At 35.9% G+C, this 27,752-nt stretch overlaps 4 protein-coding genes and 2 pseudogenes across 5 annotated transcripts; 5 read left to right on the forward strand and 1 right to left on the reverse strand.

Moving 5' to 3' along the window:
• Positions 1-5,866, reverse strand: LOC120126820 (annotated as a pseudogene).
• Positions 1,922-27,303, forward strand: LOC120127040 (serine/threonine-protein phosphatase 4 regulatory subunit 2-like). Of its 2 annotated transcripts, XM_039145053.1 has the most exons (9): positions 1,922-1,932; positions 20,060-20,066; positions 21,811-21,966; positions 22,081-22,194; positions 23,254-23,302; positions 23,481-23,577; positions 24,647-24,699; positions 26,274-26,336; positions 26,774-27,291. In XM_039145053.1, the coding sequence occupies exons 3-9, from the start codon at positions 21,896-21,898 to the stop codon at positions 27,035-27,037; spliced, it is 711 nt and encodes a 236-aa protein (XP_039000984.1). In that variant the 5' UTR covers positions 1,922-1,932; positions 20,060-20,066; positions 21,811-21,895; the 3' UTR covers positions 27,038-27,291. The 2 variants fall into 2 exon arrangements, with proteins under 2 accessions (XP_039000984.1, XP_039000985.1); XM_039145054.1 differs by lacking the exon at positions 26,274-26,336 and having other exon boundaries at positions 26,774-27,303.
• Positions 5,908-6,679, forward strand: LOC120127041 (probable glutathione S-transferase parC). Its single transcript, XM_039145055.1, has 2 exons — positions 5,908-6,225; positions 6,295-6,679. Exons 1-2 carry the CDS (start codon positions 5,908-5,910, stop codon positions 6,637-6,639), a joined length of 663 nt encoding a protein of 220 aa, XP_039000986.1. The 3' UTR covers positions 6,640-6,679.
• On the forward strand, positions 7,332-12,253 carry LOC120127034 (NADH dehydrogenase [ubiquinone] iron-sulfur protein 1, mitochondrial-like). The gene is made up of 5 exons (XM_039145047.1): positions 7,332-7,853; positions 8,382-8,628; positions 9,241-9,535; positions 10,381-10,755; positions 11,200-12,253. Exons 1-5 carry the CDS (start codon positions 7,439-7,441, stop codon positions 12,097-12,099), a joined length of 2,232 nt encoding a protein of 743 aa, XP_039000978.1. The 5' UTR covers positions 7,332-7,438; the 3' UTR covers positions 12,100-12,253.
• On the forward strand, positions 12,764-13,472 carry LOC120127044 (microsomal glutathione S-transferase 3-like). Its single transcript, XM_039145057.1, has 3 exons — positions 12,764-12,993; positions 13,077-13,249; positions 13,330-13,472. Exons 1-3 carry the CDS (start codon positions 12,814-12,816, stop codon positions 13,403-13,405), a joined length of 429 nt encoding a protein of 142 aa, XP_039000988.1. The 5' UTR covers positions 12,764-12,813; the 3' UTR covers positions 13,406-13,472.
• On the forward strand, positions 15,235-21,392 carry LOC120126821 (annotated as a pseudogene).
• Positions 27,304-27,752: the final 449 nt, after the last annotated feature.

The raw sequence follows: 27,752 nt of genomic DNA on the forward strand, positions 1-27,752 counted from the left end.
CTAAACTGATTTGAAATCCTCCATGATTTGATCATCCCCCATAGCTAGTAACTTGTCTTTCAATGCCTTAAGCTGATATAGGATGGAAAGTCCCTCTTCCTCGAATTCCGTCAATGATTCAACAGGAACTAAACGGTCCTGCGCACATATCTGATGATGCAGATTAATGAACTCCAGCAGACAATCTCCTGCAAAACAAGGTTCAACTGTGACACTATCGAAATGCTTCTCTGCGCAACGTTCATGGACATGGTGTCTGATTTGTCATCTTCTATGTTTACAAAAGAGAAGAGCGGTGAAGGAAAGTAAAAAGCATAAGATTATTGATTCTTCCACGTTTACAACGTCTTCTAGTTCAATTTTGTTCTCTCTTGTATATATTTGAACATATACACAATAGTCATGGAGGGAAGAAATGGATAGCTCTTTCATCATTTATTAACAGGTTAAATACACTTACAATTAGCTAGACATTTAAATGAATTCACAATTCTTTACAATTACATCAGCAACATATGTGGTTGCTATGCAACTATCTATAAGTTACAAAATGGTCCTTTAACTATATGACATTGCTTTGTTGAGTCCATTGACTATTAAAGTTAGAAAATGGTCATCTGATTATTCATATGTTTCAAATTCATCATTTTCAGTAAAAATATAGTGGTCGTCTGATTGGATGTTAACACGTTGATTGAGATATGATAATCGTTTGAGATTCTGAGACCAAATTTTAATATATCACAGTCAGCATGTTAACATTCAACTCATATTGCCGTCAATTTTTTAACGGAAAAGGATGAGTTTGGAACATATGAATAGTCGAATGACCATTTTATAACTTTTAATAGTCGGGGGACTCAATAAAGCGACGCCCTGTAATCAAAGGAACATTTTGTAATTTTTAATAGTCAGAAGACTCAATAAAGTAACATCCTATAGTTGATGGATCATTTGTGTATTTTACCCTAAATAAAATTATCTTTGTAACACTCCAAACATCGGGCCAGTGACCAAAATGTAAGAAAGTAAAAATTTAGTGTGTAATTGTAATAAGTTCAAAAGTTCAAAGACTAATTTTAGAAAATTATGTTTATGACTTGTTTACAAGGATGGAATAATGGAAGGGCAAAGAAGTCTTTTAACAGGAAATGAGTTTAAAATTCATTTTAAAAGATATTTTAAGCTTTGGAAGATGAGAAAGAGGGTATTTCAAAGCTTGGCTCACTTTCTTATCTTTCTTTTCTCGTAACTCCGTAGATAAGGTGAGTTATTTTTAAGTTGTTTGATTCTTGAAATTTTAAGTTGGTTTTTGGTCTTTAGGTGATACATACGCTTAAGGAAAGTTTATGGTTGTTTAAAATTAAGAGGTGAGTGAATTATTGATGAAATGGTAATATGGGTTTTTAAGGGAATTGTTGATATAGTTTAGTTTTTGGATTTCTATTGATAAATTTGACTTATCAAGGGTCTAATTAATAAGTTAGAAGTAATAGAAATGAGTAAAAACATGTTTGAAAATATGATATGATATTTAGTTTTTAAGAATTACATAAAGAAGTTTGGATGTTATTTATGGATGTTATAAGAGGATTATTGGATATTAGTTGATTAGGATAAGTGTTAATGAGTTTGAGGAGTTGAATGGAGCTAAGAGTAAGAAGTTTAGACGAATTTGGGGAAAAATTCGAAGTGAATTAAATGAAATCTGGGTAGGTATAGGTACTGAAAAAATAGTATCGATATTATAGTGTTAAATCGAATGAAATAGGTTGAATTCGATGAACAATATCGGTACCAATTGAATTAGTATCGATACTGAAGTGAGGTATCAATACCAAGAGTAAGGTATCGATACTATTATTAAGTATGAAATTCCAGAATGCCAAAGTGGTATCGATACTGATGTGGTATCAGTACCATAGAGGAGAAGTATCAGTACTGTAGGAGGGGTACCAATACTAATGCGTTGAAAATTTAAAGAGAGAGTTTTAGTTTCGTCTTTGTAAATGTTAATTTAGTTATACATTAATGTAAAGTGGTATTGATATTGGATATATCTACGTATAGATTTGGATCAGAAGAGTATCGATCAAAGCGTTATACCAAAGTGATTTAGCAAAAGATAAAAATGATTCGTTTAAACCTTACGTGAGGCAAAGGTGAGTGCAACTCATTTGTTTTATATTAGATTCGAGGGCGGCTTGCGATAAGCCAACCTCAGAGTTTTCGATCGAAAACCATGTTATTTCTTTTATGTCATATTTTATTTAGAATGCTTTATTCAAGTTATATCTCTTAAGCTATATTTTGATTTTTATATGAACATGATTTTGACAATGTGATTTGTGAATATGCTTTTATGAAAATGCTTGATGTGAAAGTGCTTATGTGAACAAGATATACTCTGAATAATGAAATGATAAATAAATATGTGGATAAAATCCCAAGGTATATGTATGAGAATTAGAGGTATAGTTGGCATGCCAAGAGTCGAGGGTCTTATGTGGTCCTTCGGGACAAACCTATGTGGTCCTTCGGGACAAATATGTGGCACTTCGAGACAAATATGTGGTACTTCAGTGCAAATTATGTAAGCTATGGTGAGAGTATTAGTGCACAATCTCAATATACTCAAATACCTAAAGTTCTCAGTAGTATGCATTGGGCTATTTTAAAACAAAATTATATAAACCGAACAAGATATAAAAGTATACATTCTTATTATGAAATGTGAATTAAATCTTTTATGAAATGTGTTCTATGAAATGAATAAGAAATTATTTTCTAATGTTTTCTTTTACTCGTACTTACCTCACTAAGTCAACGACTTAGCGTGTGATTATTTCACAAGTAGGTTTGAAGAAAGCAGAAGGTTAAAGTTAGTCGAGGACAACATACTCCCGCAAAAGATCAAATCATAACAATTTAAAATGTAGGTTTCTTGTTATTTTGTAAATTGTTGGTATGTACTATAAGTTTTAAATTGTATGTTCTGAACTGTTTTGTAACCATACATCTTTATATTTATATAAATTATCGAATGATGTATTTTCAATTAGATTTTGAATAGAAATTTATTATAAGTGTTTCACCACTAAATTACAAATTTAGAGTTTAATATTTTATACAATTTTTCAAAAGTAAATGTTTTGAAAAGTTAATATGACACTTTAAATTAGTATCGGGTCGGATACAGGTTGGAGGTGTTACATTTATTGATATTAGAGATAAGGTTTAATTGATTTTAATTTCGAAATGAAGTCGTTTTTGTTTTAAAAAGTGTACATGTCAACTAAAAGTTAATTTTTTCTGATCTGATAAGGTAATTAGTATGTTATCCTTACTAATAGAATAACGATTTGATCCCTGTAAGCAAATTCTAAAAGTAGTACACCGAAGCTGTAGACATATGCTTTTTGGGAAATTTTATGAACATCTGCTACTTCTGGTGCGCGATAGCAATCAACCCTATTGGGAGTTGATGTTGGACCAGGGCCAGCAAGCTGAGCAAGACCAAAATCGGACACATGAGCTTCATAGGATGTAGTGAGAAGGATGTTGGAGTATTTGATGTTTCCATGGGATTTTCCAGGGCCCTTGGAATGGAGGTATGCGATGCCTCGTGCTGCTCCGAGGGCGATGTTGGACCTTGTGTCCCAGTTCAGTGGAGTCCTACCAGCTCCTCTGCTACCTGATCGAAAATGATAATTGTAATGGGAGAAAAGAAAACAAATATGCAGCAGATAAGCAAGAAGGTAATACTCACCATGCAAAAGTGCAGACAAGCTTCCCATTGGCATGTAATCATAAACAAGAAGCTACTCATCCCTACTAAAGTAGTAGGCCCTTACAGGGACTAAGTTCTGGTGATCCATGGCTCCCGCTACCTCCATTTTCGCCCTGAATTCCTTCTCCGACACCGTCACATCCTTCAACCTCTTCACCACAACTACCGCCCCCTTATCTAAGGTGGCCTTATATGCCGTCCCAAATGTTCCCTTCCCCAAGACTTCAGCAGAGCCTTTAGTAGATCGTCGAGATCGAATACCCTCGATGCCTTCCTGAAAATCACCATATTCTTATTTTCATTACTCTTAGCATCGTTTCTGGCTACCCCAGATAAGCCATTACTTCTATTATCACTCTCCCCCCCCCCTGCTGCTGCTTTATCTCCTAAAGTTTCAATCTCAGCCTGTTTTGCAGGGCCAATATCTCTTGCCATATCACCTCTCCTTCTACATAAACATATCATGAAAACCAAAATCAACGAAACAACAAGCACACTCCCAATAACAATGCCTGCAATTGCTCCACCTGACAATTTACTGCCACTATCTTTACTTCCATCACAAGAAATCAAAGGCTTTCCACATAAAGAATTCCCTTGAAATGCACTCCGTTGCTTACTCGATAACGCTTTTGGGATCGACCCATTTAACTGGTTAAAAGAAACATTGAATTGCACAAGTGAAGCAAAACCAATATCTGGTATTGACCCGGATAATCGATTGTTCTCCAAATACAGTGTACCCAACCTAGTTAAATTGTTATCACTTCCCGGGATGGTACCGCTGAAATTATTGTCTACGAGATTTAGCCTGATCAGGTTTTGCAAAGTGAACAAGAGCTCTGGAATCTCGCCGGAAAATCCATTCCCTTGTAAGTAAAGGTTTCGAAGAGATGAAAGCTTGGCAAAATCAGATGGGATTTGCCCAGACAGAGCATTGAAACGAAGAGAAAGAGTTTGGAGCTAAGTTACCAATGGCGATGGGAAGCTGACCTGACAGTCCCATTCCAGGGAGTCTTAACTCGACTACTCTGTTTTGAGAACAATTTACACCAGTCCAACTGCATGGGCTGCTTGAAAGATTCCATAAAAGGGGGCGTCCGCCAACAACTGATCGGAGAGCCACCAAGGCTGCTGGCTTCCCTATCGGAAGCTAGATCTGAGCTTACACTGGCCAGATTGGAATGGCAAATGTTCTGGAGTCTTATGAACGTGAATAGTTGAAGCTTAAAGTTGACAACTTTCTGGGATTTGAGCAATTGTTTAAAATAAAAAAAAAGGGTTGTCGGAGTTGATGAGCATTATTAACAACTAATATCATGGAGAAGAAAGGATAAATGAATAACCACCGAATTTGAGTTGGCTTGGCCGGCCTACTGCTTCCCTGTTTTTCTTACTTATTGATATATCCACCTTTACAATATTCCCAATTAATAGTTTAATACTACTTTTTATTCTTATAAATTAATAAATTTAATAGTTGTCGTTCATTAATCTTACATAAGCAGTGGTGTTTATTTGCATATATTATATTTTTTTAAATTATTTAATTGGATTTTCAATAATAGTATTTTGTAGATCCTATTTAACCTTTTTATTAAGTACATAAATATTATATTACAAGTAAATACTGAAATTCGGACATATAAAGTGAGACAATATAAACATTTCTAACTACTTTATCAACTAATAAATCTATTAACCTTTAATAACTAGTTTGTACGTTCTAATAAAATAATTTTAGAAAAGAAATGATCATTTTATTATGAGTGATAGGTTATAAATTCCAATTTTCATCACATATAAATCGTTTTTAACAACAGTGAGTTTAGTTGGATGTGAGTCCGAACAGGATAGGGAGTGAACTAATACTTAAAGCATTTTAGGTGTGGACGACGAGTATCTATTATTACCATCTTCCATCAATGCAAGGCAAACCTTGTGCGCATATAAAATAAATTCTGATGATCACTATGTACTACCAAGAAAACTCAACCTTTAGCAAGATTCGAGCCTCGAAACCTTCGTCACACTGCAGGACGTAGTCCGTATAAATTTGGGTACATTTCCACTCATTTCTCTACATCAAACCAATACAAAATACAGAGAAATTAAAGATGTCCAAGGCCGAGCTTCTTCTTCTTGACTTTTGGGTTAGTCCCTTCTGCTTGAGGGTGAAGATCGCTTTGAACGAGAAATGCCTTCAATACGAAGCTCGACCGGAGGACTTGTTCGGCGGCAAAAGCGAGTTGTTGCTAAACTCTAACCCCATCTACAAGAAAGTCCCCGTGTTTCTGCACGACGGCAAACCCTTATGTGAGTCCACCATCATCGTCAACTACATCGATGAGACCTGGTCTTCCCCTCCACTGCTCCCACCGTGCTCGTATGGCCGAGCTCAGGCACGCTTTTGGGCTGATTATATTGACAAAAAGGTGGTTTACATTAGTTTAATTTAAACCTTCTTTTTAATTGCTAAATGAAGTAACATGTGAGTTTGGCAGGTATTTGATGCATGCGGGAATGTATGGAGATGCAAAGGGGAGGTACCGGTGGAAGCGAAAAATGAGTTTATAGAGATATTGAAGCAGTTGGAAGAAGCATTGGGGGACAAAGATTACTTCAATGGTGCCACATTCGGGTTCGTTGACGTCATCGCAATCCCTCTAACCTGCTGGTTCTTTTCCGCCGAGAAGATCGGCGGGTTTACGGTGGCGGAGGAGTGTCCCAAGTTTTCGAGTTGGATGAAGAGGTGTTTGCAGAGGGAGAGCGTGGCGAAAGTAATGCCCGAGCCTGAAAAAGTGTACGAGTTCGTCTTGATGTTTAGGAAAATGCAGGGCATCGACTGAGACACCATTCTTTCTGCCCTTCGTCTCCAGCAAGATACAGTAATAATTGAAGGGGGAAACAGAGCTATGAGGGATGAATGCCTTTTGTTAATTTGCAAATGCTTGCTGCTTTTATCTTGTCTTGCTTTTTCTATTTTCTTGAATAATTCAAGCAAATAAAATACATTCACGACTTGCATGTTCATGCGAGTGTCTGTAACTAAATCATAATGATAGTTGGAAGTTGTGTTCGACTATAAGATTAATATAGTTTGATTTTAAGTTGATTTCATGTCAGCTGTGTCCATTGACTCCTAAATGATAAACATGTTGAATTGGAGTTTAAAAAGAACACAACACTGCACTATACTCCTAAATAAGTGGGTTGATGAATGAGCAGATCGAACGAGGGTTGAGAAGAGTAAGATGAATGAGCTGATCGAACGAGGGTGGAATAGCTGTTGGCAACATAATTAGGATGTTTGGATGATAAATGATAAGATTTTAGAGATTTTTAAAATATTAATATTGTAAAGAATTAAAATTTTAGGTTGTTAAGTCATATTTATTATTTTATTAAAAGCTTTTTGGGGAAAATTAAATTTAGATGGTTATTTTGGTACAAACGTAATTTAGAAACGAAGCATAGAATCCCAAGGGCGATCGAGTCGACAAAAAGGGGTCAACTTGAAACCCGACTCGCGGGGAATCACACGCCCTTCTTATCAGTTCATTTCGTTTCAGTGCCATAGGAAATCACTCTCCGCTCTTCTCAACTCCAACAAAAGTAGCTAGCTTAGAGATCTCTTCGTACTGAGAAATGGGTTTAGGCTCGTTAGCTTCAAGAACCCTTAAATCTTCCAGGATTCTCTCTTCACAATATTCTCGATTCCGACCCATCGTCACCAAACCCGGCCTCCAATCCCCCGATGCCTCATCGGCCGCAGCAGCAGCCCAGCCGGAACCCACTCCACCTCCGCCGAAGAAGCCCGTGGGCGGTGCCCGGGTAGAGTTTACGAACCCTGATGATGCCATCGAGGTGTTCGTCGATGGGTTCCCGGTGAAAATCCCTAAGGGCATGACTGTTCTTCAGGCCTGCGAGATCGCTGGAGTTGACATTCCTAGGTTTTGTTATCATAGCCGACTTTCGATCGCTGGGAACTGCCGTATGTGCCTTGTCGAGGTTGAAAAATCCCCCAAGCCCGTCGCCTCTTGCGCGATGCCCGCCCTCCCTGGTGAACCTTTCGATTTCATGCCCTTTATTTTTGCATTTTAGCTCAATTCTTTCATTTTGTTTGAATTTAACCTTTACGGGTGATTGAATTTTATTTATTTCATGCAGATTCGCGATGTATTTAGTGATTTGGATTAGGCTATCAAATTAACGCCATACTTTTTAGTTTGCTTCTACGATTCTTTGTTAATGCTATTATTTATTCTTTTAATGTTAAGAAAGATATAGCGCTATGACTCGTTACGCTATGATCCAATTCTTTTGTCTATTTTAAAATTTGTATATGTTGAGTAATTCTTTTTTTGTTTTACCTTTTTAGCAATCATGCCTTCGAAATACTAAGAATTCAAGTGAAACTGCTCTTTCAAAGCGAAAGTGCTTTTCATTCTAAACAATTTAACCTTTAGGAAGTTGTGCTGCTGCTGATATAAATATATCTTTTTGTTATATGTTGATTTGATTCTGGTTTCTGAATACATTATTTGATTATTTTATCACGTTCTCTAATTTTCCTGGGACTATAACACAGGAATGAAGATTAAGACGGATACACCATTGGCAAAGAAGGCACGTGAAGGAGTGATGGAGTTTTTGCTGATGAACCATCCACTGGATTGTCCAATCTGTGATCAGGGTGGAGAATGTGATCTCCAGGATCAGTCTATGGCATTTGGATCTGATCGTGGCCGTTTTACTGAAATGAAGAGATCTGTTGTTGACAAGAACCTTGGTCCTTTGGTGAAGACTGTCATGACTCGGTGCATTCAGTGTACAAGGTTTGAAATTAACCTAACAATATCCCCGACTGCTTTACTTCTTTATAAACTTTAGGATATTACGATTTGAATCCAGATGTTGATTGCTTCCACTTGAATGATAGTTCACTAATATTGCTGCTATTGCTTGTTTATATGTCCACCTTTTTAATCATGTGTTGTCCTGCACTTGGAATGTTTTGTATCAGATTGTGATTAAGTTGGCCTATATAATATCTAGCTTGAATTTTGCGTTACTTCACTATGGTAGACTGATGCTGTCCTTCAATATTTACACATTTCAATCTAAGTTCTAAAGCTTTGCTCACAAAATTGTGCCCTTGATGAAGTCAAATGCTTATCGGTGTTTTTTGTGGGAAACACCTCAATGATGCCAAATGAAGCTTTGTTTGGGTTCTGTGGTTCATAAATAGATATTCCAAGGCCTCTTTAGTGTTCTTTCTTTTTTGAGTATTGAGCTAAAGTTTGCATCTTATTTAAGCCGTTTTTTGGCCAATGCCTTTTGATCTTTTTGGGGTTTGTTTGTTTGAGAAATATCCATAAGCAATTTTATTTTTCTTCTATGTTCCATAGGTCAGAGTTTGAGGCAACTAACTTTTGTGGTCTCATCAGGTGTGTCAGGTTTGCAACAGAAGTTGCTGGAACACAGGATCTTGGCATGTTAGGTCGTGGTAGTGGAGAAGAAATTGGAACTTATGTTGAAAAACTTATGACAAGTGAACTTTCTGGAAATGTAATTGATATCTGCCCTGTTGGAGCCCTTACCTCTAAACCCTTTGCATTTAAGGCCCGAAACTGGGAGTTGAAAGGAACAGAGACTATTGATGTGACTGATGCGGTTGGATCCAACATTCGGATTGATAGCAGAGGCCCCGAGGTTATGCGTATCCTTCCACGTTTAAATGAGGTAAGTGTAAATTGTCATAAGCCGCTTACGCCTTATGGTACACTCACTTCTACAAATCTCTTATCTGATGCTCATGAAGCAATGAACTATCTGTTGACTGCTTTTGTTCTAGTTCTTAAATTGTTTTGATCTTATCACTTCAGTAACTCTGACCTGTATTGTTTCTGTTATGAAAAACAGGCTCTATATAGTTCTTGAAAAGCTGTGAGTCTGACACCTAAACTGAAATTGATTTATTCTAGATTTAAATTGTCAATGTGATTATTGTGGCATATGTAACAACACAATTCTGATATCATTCTGTATATTTTCCGCTGTAGTTTCTAGCTAGATATCTTCTTTTTTTCAGTTGTGAGTTGTGTCTACTGATAGGTAAAAGTATGGCATGAACTACATGGGATAGAGTTAATACTTCCATGTTGTCGTCCAATAATTGCATTTGTTCGGACTCTCTCTTGTTGTAAATTTTGGCCCTTACCCCTATGCCCCCTAAAAGAACGTGAAAATTGTGAATTGTGGACTTCTCTATCAGAGTTTGCTTCTTTAAGGTAAAAATGATTAAATGCCTCTCCCAATTTGTTCAAGATTCAGAGTAACTAAATTTTCTTGTCATAAATTGCTGAAGCTTCAATTTTTAAAATTTGAAGGCAATTGTACTTTCAAAGCTGATTATAGTTTCCTACAGATGTTTTATTGTTTATCCTAGTAACATTCATTAATGATTGAAATGTTTCTGATCATCAATAAAAAGTTGAAAAAAGAGAAGAAAAAGGCTTCTTAATGTTCTGTTTGCCCATCTAACTTTACAAGATAAGTAACTTTTGCTTGTGTCACCGACATTTTAGGATATAAATGAAGAATGGATATCAGACAAAACTCGCTTCTGTTATGATGGATTGAAGAGACAGAGGCTAAATGACCCTATGATTCGTGATGCTAATGGTCGATTTAAGGCTGTGAGCTGGCGTGATGCATTGGCTGTTGTTGCAGAGGTTGCCCTTAAGGTTAAACCAGAAGAAATTGTTGGGGTTGCTGGTAAACTTTCCGATGCTGAATCAATGATGGCTCTGAAAGATTTGTTAAACAACATGGGGTCAAACAATGTGTGGTGCGAAGGAACTGGTACAAGCCCTAATGCTGACCTAAGATATAGATATCTCATGAATAGCAGTATTTCTGGGCTTGAGAAGGCTGATTTATTCCTTTTGGTTGGTACCCAGGTAATGCTCTAGCAACCCAAATTCTCACGTTCTGTACTTCTTTCATGTACTCTGACTGTCAGTCTTTTATCCACATTCACTGTGCATAGCAATTACTTAACTGAATACCTCCCATGATAGGTGCTGCATTTTTCTAAATTGAATGGACATCCTTGGATGCATACTGCTGCTTGACTGCTTCATTCTTTGAATTATTTCTGTTGAGAACAAAAAATGTACGAGTTACATCGAGGGTATAAGAGAATGAAAATATTGCTATCAATAAAGCACAAGATTCTAAGCACCAATCAAATAAAGAAAAAAGATACTGTTGTGAGAACAATAAGATGTGTAAATAATGTGGATGGATTGGATTTTAAATATAGCAAGTATATAGTATAATTATCATATATTTTCATGTTACTCTTCAGCCTAATAATCATATAATTTCATGCTAATTTTCAGCCAAGGGTTGAAGCCGCTATGGTAAATGCCAGAATTCGTAAGACGGTTCGGGCATCAAATGCTAAAGTCGGCTACATTGGTCCTCTAACAGACTTCAACTATGACTGTCAGCATCTTGGCACTGGCCCACAAACAATTCTTGAGATTGCTGAGGGACGTCATCCTTTTTCTTCGGTAATCTCAAATGCTAAAAACCCGGCTGTCATTGTCGATGCTGGGATATTTGAGAGGGACGACAAAGATGCAATTTTTGCTGCTGTTGAATCCATTGCAAAGAAGGGGAATGTCATCAGACCTGACTGGAATGGATTCAATGTTTTACTTCTCAATGCTTCCCAGGCTGCAGCCCTTGACCTTGGACTCGTGCCAGAATCCAGCAATAGCATTGAGTCTGCAAAATTATTGTATCTAATGGGTGCTGATGATGTGAACTTGGACAAAGTTCCGGCGGATGCTTTCGTGGTGTACCAGGGGCACCATGGGGACCGTAGTGTCTATCGTGCTAATGTAATTCTTCCTTCAGCAGCATTCAGCGAGAAGGAGGGCACATATGAAAATACAGAAGGGTGCACTCAGCAAACGTTGCCTGCAGTCCCTACAGTGGGTGATGCTAGGGATGATTGGAAGATCATTCGAGCTCTCTCTGAGGTTGCAGGAATTTGTTTACCTTATGATACATTATCAGCCATACGATCCAGGATGAGCACTGTGGCACCAAACCTACTCTGCACTGATGAGATAGAACCGGCTGCTTTTGGACCGTCATTGAGCCCCGACTGTACTCGGAAGGTAGACTCGACACCATTCAAGGCTGCTGTTGAGAATTTCTACATGACTGATTCTATTACCAGGGCATCAAAGATAATGGCACAATGCAGCGCTATGCTGCTAAAGAAGTGAGTGTGGATTTCAGTCATTTAATAAACTTTGGAGATTAACTATTTTTTTGGTTGTTGGTTCATGTCTGTCATGCCTTAAGCAGTGTACTGGCTTAGCTTCTTGAACATATGTGATAAAGGGATTGAAGTCCTTGGCGTTTTGTTTCAATGTAAAAGCATTGTAAGACAGCGTTGTTTCCAAATTCACACTCCCTTGTGTTTCTCCTTGTTATTTTTACATGATTATGACGATAGAATTTATTATCCTTGTTTTTTCATATATATTTAAAATATTTATGATTTATTTTGATCGTCATCCCGTCCATGGAAATTTTCAATTTTAATATTCTTGATTATAGGAATTTTATTTTTAAAAAATATTTTCTATTAGGTAAAATGTTAATTTTTAAGGATTTTTAACTAATAATAATAATTTTTATTATAGTTTAAAATATAAATAAATTAATAAAATAACTAAATAAACATAAGATGGCCTAAGGACTCACTAGAATAATTCCATTTGTCTTTTCCCTGTGGCATTAAGTTTTGAATAGACCCTGCAATAAAGAAGGGAAAAAAAACAAGTGGATGGCCTTTGGTTTGACTAATTTGTCTAGTTTACTTGGTGAGCAAGTCGGGGATTCCCATAGGAGGAAGACTCTGGAAAACAAAGCAGTGAGCGGTTGATATATAAAGAGCAGTAAAAGAAAAATATAGAAGCAGAAGACGATAAGAGATGGAGTTATTGGCAAAGGAATTCGGATATGTAGTGATGGTGGTGGTTCTTTACTGCTTTCTCAACCTGTGGATGGCTTTCCAAGTTGGGAAAGCTCGCAAGAAGTACAAGGTCTTTTACCCTACCCTCTACGCCCTCGAATCGGAAAACAAAGATGCCAAACTCTTTAACTGTGTTCAGGTTCTTTCTTACATACCCCTTTTGCCTTCATTTGCCTTTCATTTCCTCATAATAGTAACTTGGAATTTTATGTATGATTGCAGAGAGGGCATCAGAACTCGCTGGAGCTGATGCCCATGTTCTTCGTGTTGCTGATATTGGGAGGGATGGGCCATCCTTGCGTTTCAGCTGCTCTCGGCCTTGTTTACACCATATCCCGTTATTTCTACTTCACCGGCTATGCCACCGGCGATCCCAAGAACCGTCTCAATCTTGGGTATTTCTTTTCTTTAACCGACGTGGATTACATGTAAAAAAGAATGGAATGTTGATAAAGTTGTTGATATGATTGTGCAGGAGATTCGGGTTCTTGGCATTGTTGGGGCTCATGATGTGCACCGTTTCATTTGGAATCAATCTGCTTCGACCATGATATGGACTTGGCAAACACGTTTGCCTTTTTGCTTTAACAATTGAATAAGTTACTCCCTTTTTGGCTTTGATTTGTTTTGGGTCTTCAATTTACTCTCCTTTTACTTTAATGTTATTCTTGTCTATGCATCCTTTTTATGTCATATTAATAAATATTATTTGTTTAATAAATTTATACTATATATTAATCAAAAAAATAAAAACTGTATAAATTACAATTAAAAAGGAACCACGAACTATCGGAAAAGAGATTTAATATTCAATCACGCATGAACTCCTGTGATCTCAGTGGTAAAAGAATTATTATTACTCTTTGAGGTATCGGTTTAAGCATTGGTAATGCCAGAGGTATGATTGAACAATGTCAAATGATTGAGAGTGTTTTTTGAACAAATATTAGTTTGTATTTATCTAGATTAATAAAAAAATCAACAATTGCACTAAATTTAAAAATTATATTACTGATAAAATTAAAAAATATATATATATACATTATATTAATATATTTTTTAACAACGAGTTATTGGTTTAATAATGAAATATTAATAAGATCTAATATCTTAAAATTTAATATCTCATCAACCATCCTATTAAATTTACTCGTTATTGGAAACAACCTTTTCAAATTGAGATAAGGTATTTCCAGCAATCGATAAAAGAATATATATTAAAAAATTATATTTATAAAATATATGTGCTTTCTTAATAATTAAAATGATTAAATAAATATTGCGTTATAATCCTATCAAATTATAAAAAAAATACGCAAATGTTGACCTATGATTTGAAAATATTATCGCATTAAATGCCTTAAACCCCTGCAAAACCAAAAACGATGCACCACAAATAGCTTCACCAAAAACCAGTAATCAACTATACGATAATTGCGTAAGTAATTATTTTACTAGTTTATTTTTTGTTCAAGGATGTAAATAGTTTCTTTTCCTATTTTTTTAAATATTAATTAAATTTTTAGATATATTTTTCATTCAGTTAAATTTTAAAATAAAAAATAATTAATTAAAATTGGCAATGATGGTTATACTATCAATATAACGATGCATATGTGTTGAGTTGATAGTAATTTACATATGAATGATAATATGATAAATATATTGTTTTTTTAGAACATTTGAGAGATCAATTTTTTTTATAGAATTTAAATATGAAATAATAAATAATAGAAAATCCTAAAAATAAAAATACTGTTAATTTTTTTAAAAATAAAATAAATTAAATACATCATGACACTAATACCGTGGATTTGTTCTAAGAAAAGGAATGGTCTCTTTTTAATCGAAAGTCAAAGTTGAATTAAGATTTCTAGTATTTCCGCATCCTGACATTTTTTTCCTTTCTATTTTCTCTTTAATTTTATTTCATAGATTCATTAAGATGTCAGTAATGAAGTAATTTTGAGTGAAAGGACATATTTGATGGCCGGAAAAAGGTCTACAGCTGTTGATAATTCCCCCTATTAAAAGTATAATGAACCTCAATCAATCGGTACTTGTGACAGCTACCACTGAAAGATGGTGCCACATGCTCTGCTCCAACTTCTTTAAACTCCCTCTCTCTACTTCCCTCGTACTTCAGTTTTTGGTGGTCCACTCCCCTATAAAAACCACTTTCTTCCCTTCTTCTTTTTTCCCTTGTTTTGGCTTAGTCTTAGTGATACAGAAAAACCGTATACCCAATGCCTATGGTGTTGTAGAAGAAGAAGAGGAAACTCTGCCATCTTCTTATTCTTCTTCCACTTTCCGGGCTTAAGATCTAAAATGGGGTTCCTTTTGTTTTGAAGTTTTAGGGTTTTACCATGTCCTGTGTTATATGAAGCTTTCAACATCAGGTCTGGGTCAGCAGCAGGCTCGTGAAGGTTGTTTTTTTTAATTTACTAGTATGATACTTTTTCATGTATGTAAATCTTGTTACACGTGCACGTAAATCGTTTTATTTGTTCATATTTCTTCCTTTTTTCAAATTATTACGAATGATCAATGATTATTAGGGGAAAACAAGTGCTTGAACTCTGAGCTAGTGAGCTATGGCATGCCTGCGCTGGCCCACGGGTTTGTCTACCCACCGCGGGGACTCGCGTTGTCTACTTTCCCCAGGGTCATAGCGAACAGTTCTTTTATATATATATATATATATATATATTTTATACGTCACAAAATATCTCTCCTTGTTAGGTCCAAAAACAATGGAAAATGTGATCAATTTGCAGGTAGCAGCTACCACTAACAAGGAGGTCGACACCCACATTCCAAATTATCCCAACTTGCCTCCTCAGTTGATATGTCAGCTTCACAATGTTACCATGCATGTAACCAAGTTCTTTCCCTTTTAGTTTACCACTTCATTTTCAGTCATTTAATGCTTAAAGAGTTCAAGCACAGCTTATGCATGTATTATAATTTCAGGCTGATGTTGAGACAGATGAAGTATACGACCAAATATCATTGCAACCTTTGACACCTGTAAGAAACATTGCTTTCTTCTTCACTTCATCAATATACTTTTTTGGGTTTGTTTTATATGTTTTTTTTCTCTTTTTTGTTCCTCATGTATATAGGAAGAGCAAGAGGATACGTTTCTTCCTATGGAGTTGGGGATTCCAAGCAAGCAGCCAACCAATTATTTCTACAAGACGCTAGCAGCAAGTGATACTAGTACCCATGGTGGTTTTTATATTCCTCGTCGTGCTGCCGAGAAAGTATTTCCGCCACTGGTAATCTATGCCTTGTGGCTTGTATATCTCTACCTTCAAGCTGGTTTCTTAGTGCTGATGTGTTTATTCTTTGTTTGCAGGACTTCTCGCAACAGCCACCAGCTCAGGAACTTATTGCAAGGGATCTACACGACGTTCAGTGGAAATTTAGACATATATTTAGAGGTTAGTTTCAACTGCTGCTCCTATCAAAGCATTTTCATAGATTATAATCATCTCTAAGTTCGTTGTTCTTTTCTCCTACATCTCATATCCACATTTCTTTTCCAATATTTAGAATTTTCTCTCTACCCTATGGATCTCCTTTAACAGTCATAAATGAAGCATATGACTTGTACCTGTGTTCACGTTGAATGGCATTTTCTTTGATGTGGTTAATAGAGATGGACTGGGTTTGGTTAATAATACTTACTGGTTCGGAAAAGGGAGTTGACTGAGTCATATTCTTAGAATTCTTACATTGTATTTATATCTGTTCTTGTTCTAGAGGTACCGTGCCTTTGCTGAATTTGAACTTGGCTCTAAGCTAACTTAAGAAACTATGTCACGGAAACCAAATTTGGATTATTGTGCAAAATCATGGTAACGATTCACAAAAATGAAGACTGAAAGGTTTCTTTTCAGCCCATACTGTTGAAATATCAACTTTCAAATGTAGAGGAGCATCAAAGCGATAGATCAATAAGATGCCGACGGACTTAGAAGATTAATGTGCTTCAAATCAAGTGTTTTGATGCATGCTTTAAGAGAATCGGGAAGTTATTGCCACTTTTTTTAGTATCAGTGCAATGTGTGATTGGAACCAGGTATGAGTTTTCACCATAAATAATGAAAATCTTGTAATTAAGTGGTTTATCTCGGCAGGGGTTCGAACTAACAATTATTAAATGAACTTCTAAACTCAATAACATATCAACTGAAGTTTACATATCCTAGATTTTGTTCCCAGTTGATTGACTTGTATATTATAATCGTTCTTTTGTGCCTGTGGTTAAGGGAAGTATGGTTGTACCGTCTTTTTGTAATCTGCTTTGGACAACTATTTTAGTAACAAATTAGATTTTCTTTTGTTGGACGCTAAAATCATCCATCTAATAGTACAACCATTGATGTTGTATTTTATTTGATGTGGTGTCAAACAACTTGCAGGGCAGCCTAAACGCCACCTTCTTACTACAGGCTGGAGTGTGTTTGTTAGTGCCAAGAGACTTGTTGCAAGGGATTCTGTTATTTTTATTTGGTATTCATATTCTCTTTTTCCTACTCATGTTGCTGAATATGTTTTTCGGGTACTTTGCCAAGAAAAAAGCTAGAAGCTTTACTATTATTGACCGGCCAATTTCTGTCACTAGGAATGAAAAGAACAGCTTCTTTTGGGAATTCACCGTGCTGCTCGCTCACAAACTGTAATGTCGTCATCTGTTTTATCTAGTGATAGCATGCACATTGGACTACTTGCTGCTGCAGCTCATGCTGCTGCAACTAATAGCTGCTTTACAGTATTTTATAATCCGAGGTGGTGATGATTTCTTACCTCTCATTTATTCTTTATGCCTTATCTGTTAACAAAGTTGTTTTTTCTTCTCTAATATGCAGGGCTAGCCCATCTGATTTTGTGATAACATTTTCAAAGTATGTCAAAGCTGTTTTCCACACACGTGTCAGTCGGTATGCGTTTTAGGATGCTTTTTTGAGTCAGAAGAATCAAGTGTTCGTAGGTATTATTGTTATCAATGGTTCCTTTAATATTATTTTATCGGTTTACTTCATGCGATTCTATGACTTGCTTCTGTTCATATGATTCTTGTTCTCGAAAGCCATCTATATATTTTGGTTAGAATCTTTTTCTGAATTTGTGATATGGTGGCAAATGACTTATGTATGTATTGAAGCAATACTGTTTCCATGTTGCATCATTTATTTGCTCATATGTAAATGTCAAATTCCCCCCTCTCAAGGTATATGTACAATAACTGGTATAAGTAGTTTGGATCCCGTTCGTTGGCCAAATTCCCATTGGCTGTCTGTGAAGGTAATTGTTAACATATGCATGCATGGATCACATGATAGATGATGCATGACACATTTTCTTATTGTTTGCGGCATATCCTATTTTAGTGTGCGAAAAAATTCACCTCCGCTTAGTATCCATGATTTCTTAGAGCTTTATTCTAGTTGGATGATTATGTGAAGTTGGAATCTTGTACGATACTATATGCCCTGAATTGCGTTCCCTGGTTTACATTTCCTTGTACGTATCTATCCTGTGAGTTTTGGGAAGAGATGCAAAATGCTAAACCGAAGGTTCGCCCATCAGTGTTAAGAGTTACTTTAAGTCCCATTAGAATGCATGGCATTTTACTTCTGATTGTGAATTTGTTTTTTACTTGCTCGTGAAAAAGATGAGTGTTTTCTTTTCCTTTTTAGTTGAGTTTGATTTCTTGCCCACTACTATGTGTATGTTGGTTGGGATGAGCCTGGTGAGAGGCAGCCGAGGGTATCGTTGTGGTAGATTGAGCCTTTAACAACTTTTCCAATGTATCCATCTCTATTTCCCCTCAGATTGAAACGTTCTTGGCATTTTGGTTCCTCTTCTTTGCATGGTATTGTTCTTCTGAGTCGGTATCCTGAAGCCCCCCTTTTGAAGGCTTGACATTTATATTGGTTTTCACTGCTTACCTTAACTTGGACAGTTTGGTCATGATGCATGGCAATATGTTAGTTACTATCGTTTTTTTCTTATCGGTTTCCCTGGATTTTTCACAATGATTGTTATGTTCTTGCAGATAACAGAGATGATATATCTAATGGGTTGATGTAGCCGGGGGGGGGGACCCAGAGAGCAAGAACTACAATCTCCGAATCTTCCGTCTTTCGTCTCATATCCATGGATGCAGCAGAAACTAGATTCGAGTTTCCCTGGAAATGATTATAATCTGGAGTGCCAACCCATGCTATCCAATGGGTTGCAGAACTTAGTAAATGGGGATCTTATGAGACAGCAGTTGCAGCAATCTTATGTTCAACAACCAGGCAGCTATAATTCACTTTTACAGGCACAGCAGTCCCAAATTCTAACCGAGAACTTGCCCCCGGTCCTCGGACAGGAAGAAGTAAGCAATCAACCAGAGGAGCAGGCTCAGAAACAGCATAACATGATTCAAAATGATCAACTCAAGCAGAGGCAGCAGGTGAATGCACCTTCATCGTTTCTGAAACCAGATTTTATTAACTCAGCAAAGTTCTCTGAATCGCCCCCCCCCCCCTCTTCTGAATATGCTGTGTTCATTGTGTCCTGAAATCAGTGCAAATCTTTTGAATTTCTCCACAACTGGTCAGTCAATGCTAGCTGACCAGTTACCCCAGCAGTCCTGGGCTCCAAAATATACTCATTCACAGGTAAATGCCTTTTCTAGCTCAACATCGGTTCCAAAAGTTTCTCCTGGAAAAGATGCTATAACCGAGCTATATATATGTAACAAGGATGCCCAGAATCCTACTCATTTTGGTGTTAACAACAATTCTTATGGCCTTCTACTTCGCATCTCAATGCCTGGTTTCACTACATCTTCAAGTGAAGCTGATGTGCCCTCAATTCCATTGGAGGATCCCTCATTCCAGACTCCTCTATATGGTTGCATGCAGGACTCCTCGGAGTTGCAGAGCGCAGGGGTAGTTGATCCGCCGACTCCAACACGAACATTTGTCAAGGTATATGAACAGCAGTTTCTAAAGTGGATTTCATATTTCATCATAATTTTCTCAAGATTATAATGATGATCTATGGTTTTGTTTTTTGTAGGTTTATAAATCAGGGTCGGTGGGGCGCTCATTGGACATCTCCCGATTCAGCAGCTACCACGAGCTGCGAGAGGAGTTGGCTCAGATTTTTGGAATTGAGAGGAAGTTGGAAGACCCTCTTAGATCAGGCTGGCAGCTTGTATTTGTCAACAGGGAGAATGATATTCTTCTCCTTGGAGACGACCCGTGGGAGTAAGTTTTTTCTATTGTATCATCATATACATAATCTTTACAATTGATGGGAACATCACGAGACCGAATCATGTAAGTAAAACTCGTGGAGGTTTTCCTTACATTGTGATGACATTTCCTTCGATTATCATTCTGGTTTTAAGCGCATTAAAGCAGGGTTAATTTTTGTTTGGATAACGAAACATGCAGGGAATTTGTGAATAATGATTGGTACATAAAGATACTTTCACCGGAGGATGTGCAGAATATGGGATAGCAACAGGTGGTGCCTTTTATCCAAACCCGAGATCGAAAGATGAATAGTACCAGCATCAGCGCTGGTGGCCGAGGTCATATCTCGGTCTGTCTAGACTCTTAACATTGTTGGTTGGGTTGAATAAGGACCAAATTCCAGTAAATTTTGGCAGTATCCACTCCTGGTGTGAAGAACCTCCCTGCTATTGTGTATACTTTACACTTAATTTAATAATATAATTTAAAAAAACTTATAAGAGCACCAAAATTAACAAATAAAATAAAGGGTACGAACCATGTCACACTGGTAGTAAAAAAAATATTATTATTTCTTACGATTTTAAGTTCGAATACTAAAACAACACTTTTACTTTTTTTAATTTATTCATTAAATTTTTAAATTATTTTAGTTACTATGCAACTAAATAATTAACGGATTATGATATGACAACCAATACTAAAACGTAGTATTTTTGAATCTTTATAAAAAAAAATTAAATTTAAGTAGAAGCGACGGAATTTTTCTTTAAATAAAAAATCATTTTTTCTTAGATGAAGCCCAATGATAATGGAGATCGGTTGGGAGATTGAGATCGAGAGAAAGATCCAACGAAGACGGCGACACGAAAAGTTGGTTTTAGCTTTGGAACCACGACTTTCTCCGGTGTGTCGAATGTACCTAACCAAACCATTGTCTTCTACCACGGATCACATATTTTTACGGCGTATCTCCCCCGTAGACGCTTCCGAACACCCCTATAATATACTTCTCTTGACGACGCCATTAGAGAACAAAAAACCAGAGTGATTTGAAGAGTACTACCAGGAAGTTGAAGATTTTCTACATAACTGTTAGGAAGGGGAAAGGGATAAAAAAGGCTTGACAAGGGAGGACTCAAGAGGCAAGACCGATCTCTCTACTGTCATGGATGTTGTTTATGCTTTGAAAATGCAGAGCCAGAAGTTTGGTTATGCTTTGAAAATGCAGAGCCAGAAGTTTGGTTCTTTTGCAAATCGGTATTTTCCATAACCTTTTTCATTGGTCTCATGGTTTTTCGAAATAGGTGAGGGTTTGAAATTCAAGTCATAACGCTGATAGATGTGGTGGCTGGTCTCATGGTATTCTACAAATTCAGCTCAGTGTGCTTGGTTGGTCCTAAACAGAGGTGTTTTTAGTGTTGGGAAGAGGAAGGGGAAGGCGGCGGGAGAGCTGATAAAATTTAAGAATTTTATTTTACATATTACTATAATTAAATATTAATAAAGAAAATTATGTTATTGGGCTGTTAATGAAAAAAAGGACGAGTGATTAAAAAATTTAATGGGTAAAGTTTACTAATTAAATTAAAAAATAAAAATACGATAAAAATAGAAAAAAAAAGTAAAATTTAGTGATTAAATTTATAATTTTGCCCTAATAAAATTGGTGATAGGGGGAAAGTAGGGGGAAAGGGTACAGCTCACTCTACTCCTTCCTCTTGCGTATCAGAGCAGTGAAATTTCTCTAATCTCAAATCTCAGTCCAAAGCAGGAATGGAGGCTCCTGTCACCGAAAATTCTTCCACTGGCAATGACCACGACCAAGAGCAGGTTTTCAACCGTGGGTGGGTTTTAGGATTCTTTCAAATTTGTTTTTTTTTCTTCATATAATTAGTATTGGTTTTGTCGAATTCTTCTACTGACTGGATGAGCGACCATATTTTTTATTGTGATTTTAGGGTGGACTCGAACCCTGAGATTAATCGAGAAGAAGAGCAAGAACATGAACAAGAACAAGACGAAGAACAAGTTAGGCGCATATTGCAAGTTATTTCCACCACTGGGAATTTTTGGTATGGAATTTTTCTTTTTCCCTAACTTGTAGTTACATATGAATATGGTATTTTCGTATTGTTCAATGTTGTGAACCTACTTATTGGTGATTCATTCAAATCTAGTTGGGTTTGGCCAAAAGGCACCCTCTTGATTTCATGAAAGAACGCTTCTTCGTGTTGATATGTATAGCTTCTCTTGTCCTACACTTCAAATTTTGTGTATAAGAAATGTGGTTTTCCTCGGTCGTGCACAAGTTTTTTTGCGTCTCTAGAACCATGTGATAGAGAAGAAGATTAAACAATCTCTAGCTTGGTACGTGTCTTACTGTACCTAAGTTTGATTGTATTATGCAGTCACTGTCACTAATGTAATTTGTATCTCTCAGTTGGACTTGCGAAACAAAATAGTGAGTTAAATAAAGAGATCAATTGAGAGCAATTAGGGTATTGTGGAAACCCGGGACATTTGTACAACATCTCCCCACACTACAGAATGATGTGGTTGAATGTATAGAGGACTCTCTTGGAGAGACTAGCTCTTAGTAGGTTAAAACTTGCAACTAAGGAAATGTTTTCTAGACTCCACTATTAACTGTTTTTAATGATGAAGCAATATAAGAGAGAATTCTTCATCCTTGTGTCTTAATAAGTGTGAGGTAATCCAACATAGCTACTTTTATGTATTGCATTTGGAAAATATTTACTTGATATACAAAATTATTGTAGTAAGAAATAATTAACAGCCTAATCAAGTTACCAAGTTAAGACTTCTCCATTTCCTTCCCAAATAAAAGTTTGTTTTAAAGACTTATTGGGTCTTCTATCATGGACTCATCCTTAGAAGGTCTGAGGTGGCTTATATGGGGGGAATTTAGATGGTTTGTAAGAACAGAATTGTATGTCGATTGGTTTTTCCGAAATTCCAAATGCTGTCGTCATGTAAAATTGATACTTCCACATATAGTTTTATGCATCATGTATTTTGGCGAAAATTGGTTGTTTTTCAGATGTTGTGAGAACATGAAAGAGAATAAATACAGGTTTTAGTGTAATTCTTGTTTTCTGTATTTATTGCAGGCATAGTTGGGATAAACTGAAGAGCATGCTATCCTCTAAATTGAAACTGGTTATTTTCGTGTTCTCTAATCTCTTCGGCAATTATAAATAATTGTTTTGATTTTTATAGCTTAACTTAGGATTGTTAAGGATTAATCGTTCTTTGTAGATTGTGAAATTTGATAGTTTCTCTTTCAGTAGTATTTCTTCATATAGATCCTTACTTCTTTCACTGATCTACCATAAAGGTTTTATCAGAATATCCTGAGGCCAAAATGACAGTTGATGAACAAAATGCTTCATTGGGTGAAACTTACCTAGAGTTGGTTACACGGCTAGATGAAGGTACTTTCCAGACTATGTTTTCTTATGTATCCTAAATGTGAGCAAAATAGTTGGTTTTAAAGCATCTTTGTGTTCTTAGAAGGAATAATAACCTGAGCAATGCTGATTATGAGGGGTATATGAGCATGCTAGTACTACTTGAATCTATGCTCAATCAGCGTATTGCTCGTTTACTTAGCTTGGATGCAAACAAGAGATCAACAACAATATTCCTTTTTTAGTATAACCATTGGTATCTGATCCATTCGTTGACTAATCTGGATTGGGTATGGTTGAGGCCTATTATAGGAGCGACCCTCCCAACCCAGTTTGTTTCATTCACAATGTTTGATTCCAACTTTGGACCTTGTTTAAAGAACCTAGCGCCTCATCCTGCTAAACCAATTGGTAGTTAGTTACAACAATATCCCTTTGTGATACAACAACACACTTTTTACCAAATTAGAAACACAAGAAACATTCATTCGGGTATGAGGAGAATTTTGTATGAATAATTGGAAAGGTAATGAAGGGAATTGTAATACTTACTGAGTTTGTAAGAATTCTTCATCTCCTTACTTAGTGACTCCCCTGGAAGGTATTACCTAATGTTATATAGGATGGAAGTGTACTCGGTGATGGTTACCCTGGAGTCAAATTCTGGATTATATTGGTGATTAAATAAAGAATAGTCTGTGCTCTCTCTCTTTCTCTAGCCTTTTTGAAATAGAAAATGATGATTCTTGTTTTGTCTTTGGGTTGTTTTTACTTTCATTTGTCATTTAGATCAAGTGTTAACTACTAGTAGTTTAAAAAAGTTTCTATTCCCCGTAAAAATAATGAAGGGCAAAAAAGAAATCATTAGTCACAAGGAGCAGTGACAATAGCTAACATGCATATTTGTATTTATAGTGGGATGGAGGAGAAACAATGGTGGAAAGTAGAGATGATTCTTGTATTTTGCTTTCTTGGTAATTTTTGTGTGTATTCAATAGCATGTAGATTTTCTTTGATCATGTGAAGCAATTGTTTCAAATTTGTGCTTTGTAGTTTCATTTTGTTGTAATATTCAATTTTTCCCCTTTTGCAGAGCTTCATTGTTTTATTGAGGGCCCACCATTTACCCTTCAAAGAATCTGTGAGGTAATTACTTTGTATTATATTCTATATGTTGATATTATTACTCTCTTTATTCTTCATTTACTACTATAATCTTCTTTTTACTAGAATTTTGGTTGTTCCTAAGTTGGTTTTGTTTATTACTTTTTTTGTGTTTGGGTATAGCTATTGTGTTAAACTGCCAACTAAATCTGATGATGGTGACTTAGATATGGAACTCTTCAATCCAGAACCATGATTCCCTTACCAAATCAATGTGTTAAACTGATTTATTCCGTGTGTGCAGGTCGAATAGAACCATTGACATGAGAGCTAGAAATGGCAAATAGGAAAACCGTGAGAAAACACTTTGTTAAAGCAAATAAAATTGACTAACAGGACTGTGTTCTGTGTTTTGTTTCCCTTCGACATTAAGCGAGAAACCCATTGGTCATTTATATTTTTCTTAGACTAATTACACAAGCGCAGGGGTGACTTTTGCATGAGAATTGTGGAAAATTATGCACTGACACCTTGTTCAGTCAAACATAGCTTAATTTAGCTTTATCTTTCTTAGCTGGATTCAAGCTGTTCTAACTTGATTCTAGCTTTAGTTGTCGTGAGTAATTTTTACCGCTTGCATTAGCACTTGAATTATTTTCTAAGAAAACATTCTTTCTGAAACTTATCGGCAATGAAAAAAGAGTAGCCTCCTCCTAACTTGAATATAAGGTAACACCAAATATTCGAGCAAATCTTTGAGATATCTCTAAATAACAAAGAACAGTAAGTAGATTTGAAACCTTGAAATGTATAACAACAAATTTACATGTCTCTAACAAGGACAGCTGCATCACGTTCGCAACAGCCATATTGCTGAAATATCTCACAATAATGTAGAGCAATGGAGTGCTGTTCAGCTATTATACTGGTGCAGAAACATAACATACTAGAATTGTTACTGGAATGCTTGTTTGTGAGCTTATATGCTTGTAGGATATGTCATGTTAGCAGACACAATATCATCTACTTCTAGGATCTTGACACATGCCATTCACTTCAACCATGAGATATGCCATGTTAGCAGACGCAATATCATCTACTTGCCAAAATATTGTTCTTCTTTAGGCTAACAATAATGTCTACTAACCAAATAAAGATATTTTTGGGGTGTGTCGTGGTTGCAATTTCTTAGGGCCATGAAGATGGATTAACAACTCATGTGCCACTTTAGACTTTCCCCTTCCAACTTGAATCATATGGGTAATCTACATGGAGTATTTACAATATTTCAAAGTTGTCATATTCTCAAACTACATGGATAGTTTAGTAATAGCTTGTAAATTTCCCTTAAGCTTTAGTGGAACTTTTTGCTAACATGAGATTCTTGCTACACTTACTTATTTCAGTTAACATTTGAAGCAAATGCTGCCAGTACTGAAATTTTATTTTCAAAGGGTACTTTTAACATTTTTGTGAAATTACAGTGACCAAGTCAAACTTAAACTGTCTAGAATGGGATCTAATAGAACTCTTGAAGTGATAAATGCCATGATACCTTTTCTATTTACTTCTATCAAAATTTTAATTTAATTTGGCACAAATTTTATGCTCGACAGATCTTACTTGCTGCAAGAAGCATCTATTCAAAACTCTCAAAGCTTGCCCTAGCACTAGAAAAGGTATGGTAATAAAAACTTGCAATTATTCTTTATTACTTTTAACTCTCAAAGCCGGTTTGAAAAACACATTTTATTCCAAAAGTTATTTTTTAACCTTATTCTTCATTACTGTTAGTACCAAAAGCTAGTTTGAAAAGCAATGGAGAACTAGTGCATCTTTGTTTGTTTTTGCCTCTAAAATTCTATTATTTTCCAAGTCCAAATCAATTTTTGCTGCTGTTTCCTTTGATAAGATGCCAATGTTGCATGCACGATGGATTCTTCCCAGATAATTGAATGTGATTTTAACAGAAGAAATGAAAAGGATATCAGAAATCTGATATGGGCTCTTTGATCAAAGAAGCTAGTCAATGACTTTATTGTGTGTATTTATCCCATTTGTCTATTCTGTTTTTGTACTGACTGTCAAGTCATGATTTAACTGTTCGTACTTGTAGAATTTGCTGGTAACCTCTACATTGACGGTCTGCACCAAACCATACCCAGAAATGAAGCCAGTTCCGGGACCAGAAAAGGCAAGTGAGGAAGCTCAACCACAGTGTAATTCAATCCAAAATGGGATTGAACCTACGGCAGGAGACAGGGATGAGATCATGTCAGAGGTGGAGGCCGATATTGAAGAGATTACCGTCGATATGGATGCCTTCCAAGAAATGGCGGGACCACAGGAAGTGAATTCCACGGAGGCTGAGAATTCTTAGGTTGATACACACCTTAAAGCTTTCGGATCCACATGTTGCTCCCATAGAATGGTGTCTATGTTACAATTTTGAAGGAACCTTGAGGATGAAAGCAACATGGGGCAGGGATTTTGGTCCTTGAGGGATTGAAACGAATATTTCTTGTTCCCATGAGATATCTCCCTCGAGGGTGCTGTATTTGTAAGATTGTCAACATGTACCGGTGTCTTGTTGAACCATTTTGCCTGTCAGTGTTTTTAATGGTTTGCTGTTGTGGTGTGGTAAATGATTATAAGCTTCTATTTCTTGTTCCAACTAAATGGATGCTCTCAATCATTTCTCTTAAGAATATATTAACATAATCCCTGAACTTTTTTTATTGTAAATTTTCACTAAAATTTATTTTTATAAAAATAAAATCTATAAAAGATAATATTTTCAAGTTTTTTAACAATTAATAATAATATATTTATATAATGTATATTATATATTAAGAGTTTGACTAAGTTGATGTTATTTGTTAATTTGAGTGTTAACTTAATGGGAAAATTATAAAATTATTTTTATGTTTTCATTCTTTAATATAATTTTTAAAATAATGTCTTTTAAGGATCGAATACTATCATTTTTTAAGGTTTATATATTGAATATTTCTTTACAAATTTTATAGGATAAATTATATAACTAGACTCTGAATTTTTACAATGTTTAACATTTTGATCATCAAACTTTTGTT

Source organism: Hibiscus syriacus, unplaced genomic scaffold (assembly GCF_006381635.1).
Source record: "Hibiscus syriacus cultivar Baekdansim isolate YM2019G1 unplaced genomic scaffold, ASM638163v2 tig00110462_pilon, whole genome shotgun sequence".
NCBI classification, from domain to species: Eukaryota; Viridiplantae; Streptophyta; class Magnoliopsida; order Malvales; family Malvaceae; genus Hibiscus; species Hibiscus syriacus.

What these genes read in the sequence shown, in the direction of transcription:
- LOC120127041 (XM_039145055.1), top strand. Translation starts at nt 5,908, where the DNA reads ATGTCCAAGGCCGAGCTTCTTCTTCTTGACTTTTGGGTTAGTCCCTTC. An exon ending in CTGATTATATTGACAAAAAG is followed by an intron (nt 6,226 to 6,294) that starts GTGGTTTACATT and finishes TGAGTTTGGCAG; the next exon opens with GTATTTGATGCATGCGGGAA.
- LOC120127034 (XM_039145047.1), top strand. Translation starts at nt 7,439, where the DNA reads ATGGGTTTAGGCTCGTTAGCTTCAAGAACCCTTAAATCTTCCAGGATT. An exon ending in CGCGATGCCCGCCCTCCCTG is followed by an intron (nt 7,854 to 8,381) that starts GTGAACCTTTCG and finishes ACTATAACACAG; the next exon opens with GAATGAAGATTAAGACGGAT. An exon ending in CGGTGCATTCAGTGTACAAG is followed by an intron (nt 8,629 to 9,240) that starts GTTTGAAATTAA and finishes TGGTCTCATCAG; the next exon opens with GTGTGTCAGGTTTGCAACAG.
- LOC120127044 (XM_039145057.1), top strand. Translation starts at nt 12,814, where the DNA reads ATGGAGTTATTGGCAAAGGAATTCGGATATGTAGTGATGGTGGTGGTT. An exon ending in AACTCTTTAACTGTGTTCAG is followed by an intron (nt 12,994 to 13,076) that starts GTTCTTTCTTAC and finishes GTATGATTGCAG; the next exon opens with AGAGGGCATCAGAACTCGCT. An exon ending in AAGAACCGTCTCAATCTTGG is followed by an intron (nt 13,250 to 13,329) that starts GTATTTCTTTTC and finishes ATGATTGTGCAG; the next exon opens with GAGATTCGGGTTCTTGGCAT.
- LOC120127040 (XM_039145053.1), top strand. Translation starts at nt 21,896, where the DNA reads ATGGAGGCTCCTGTCACCGAAAATTCTTCCACTGGCAATGACCACGAC. An exon ending in GAGCAGGTTTTCAACCGTGG is followed by an intron (nt 21,967 to 22,080) that starts GTGGGTTTTAGG and finishes TTGTGATTTTAG; the next exon opens with GGTGGACTCGAACCCTGAGA. An exon ending in TTGCCCTAGCACTAGAAAAG is followed by an intron (nt 26,337 to 26,773) that starts GTATGGTAATAA and finishes TCGTACTTGTAG; the next exon opens with AATTTGCTGGTAACCTCTAC.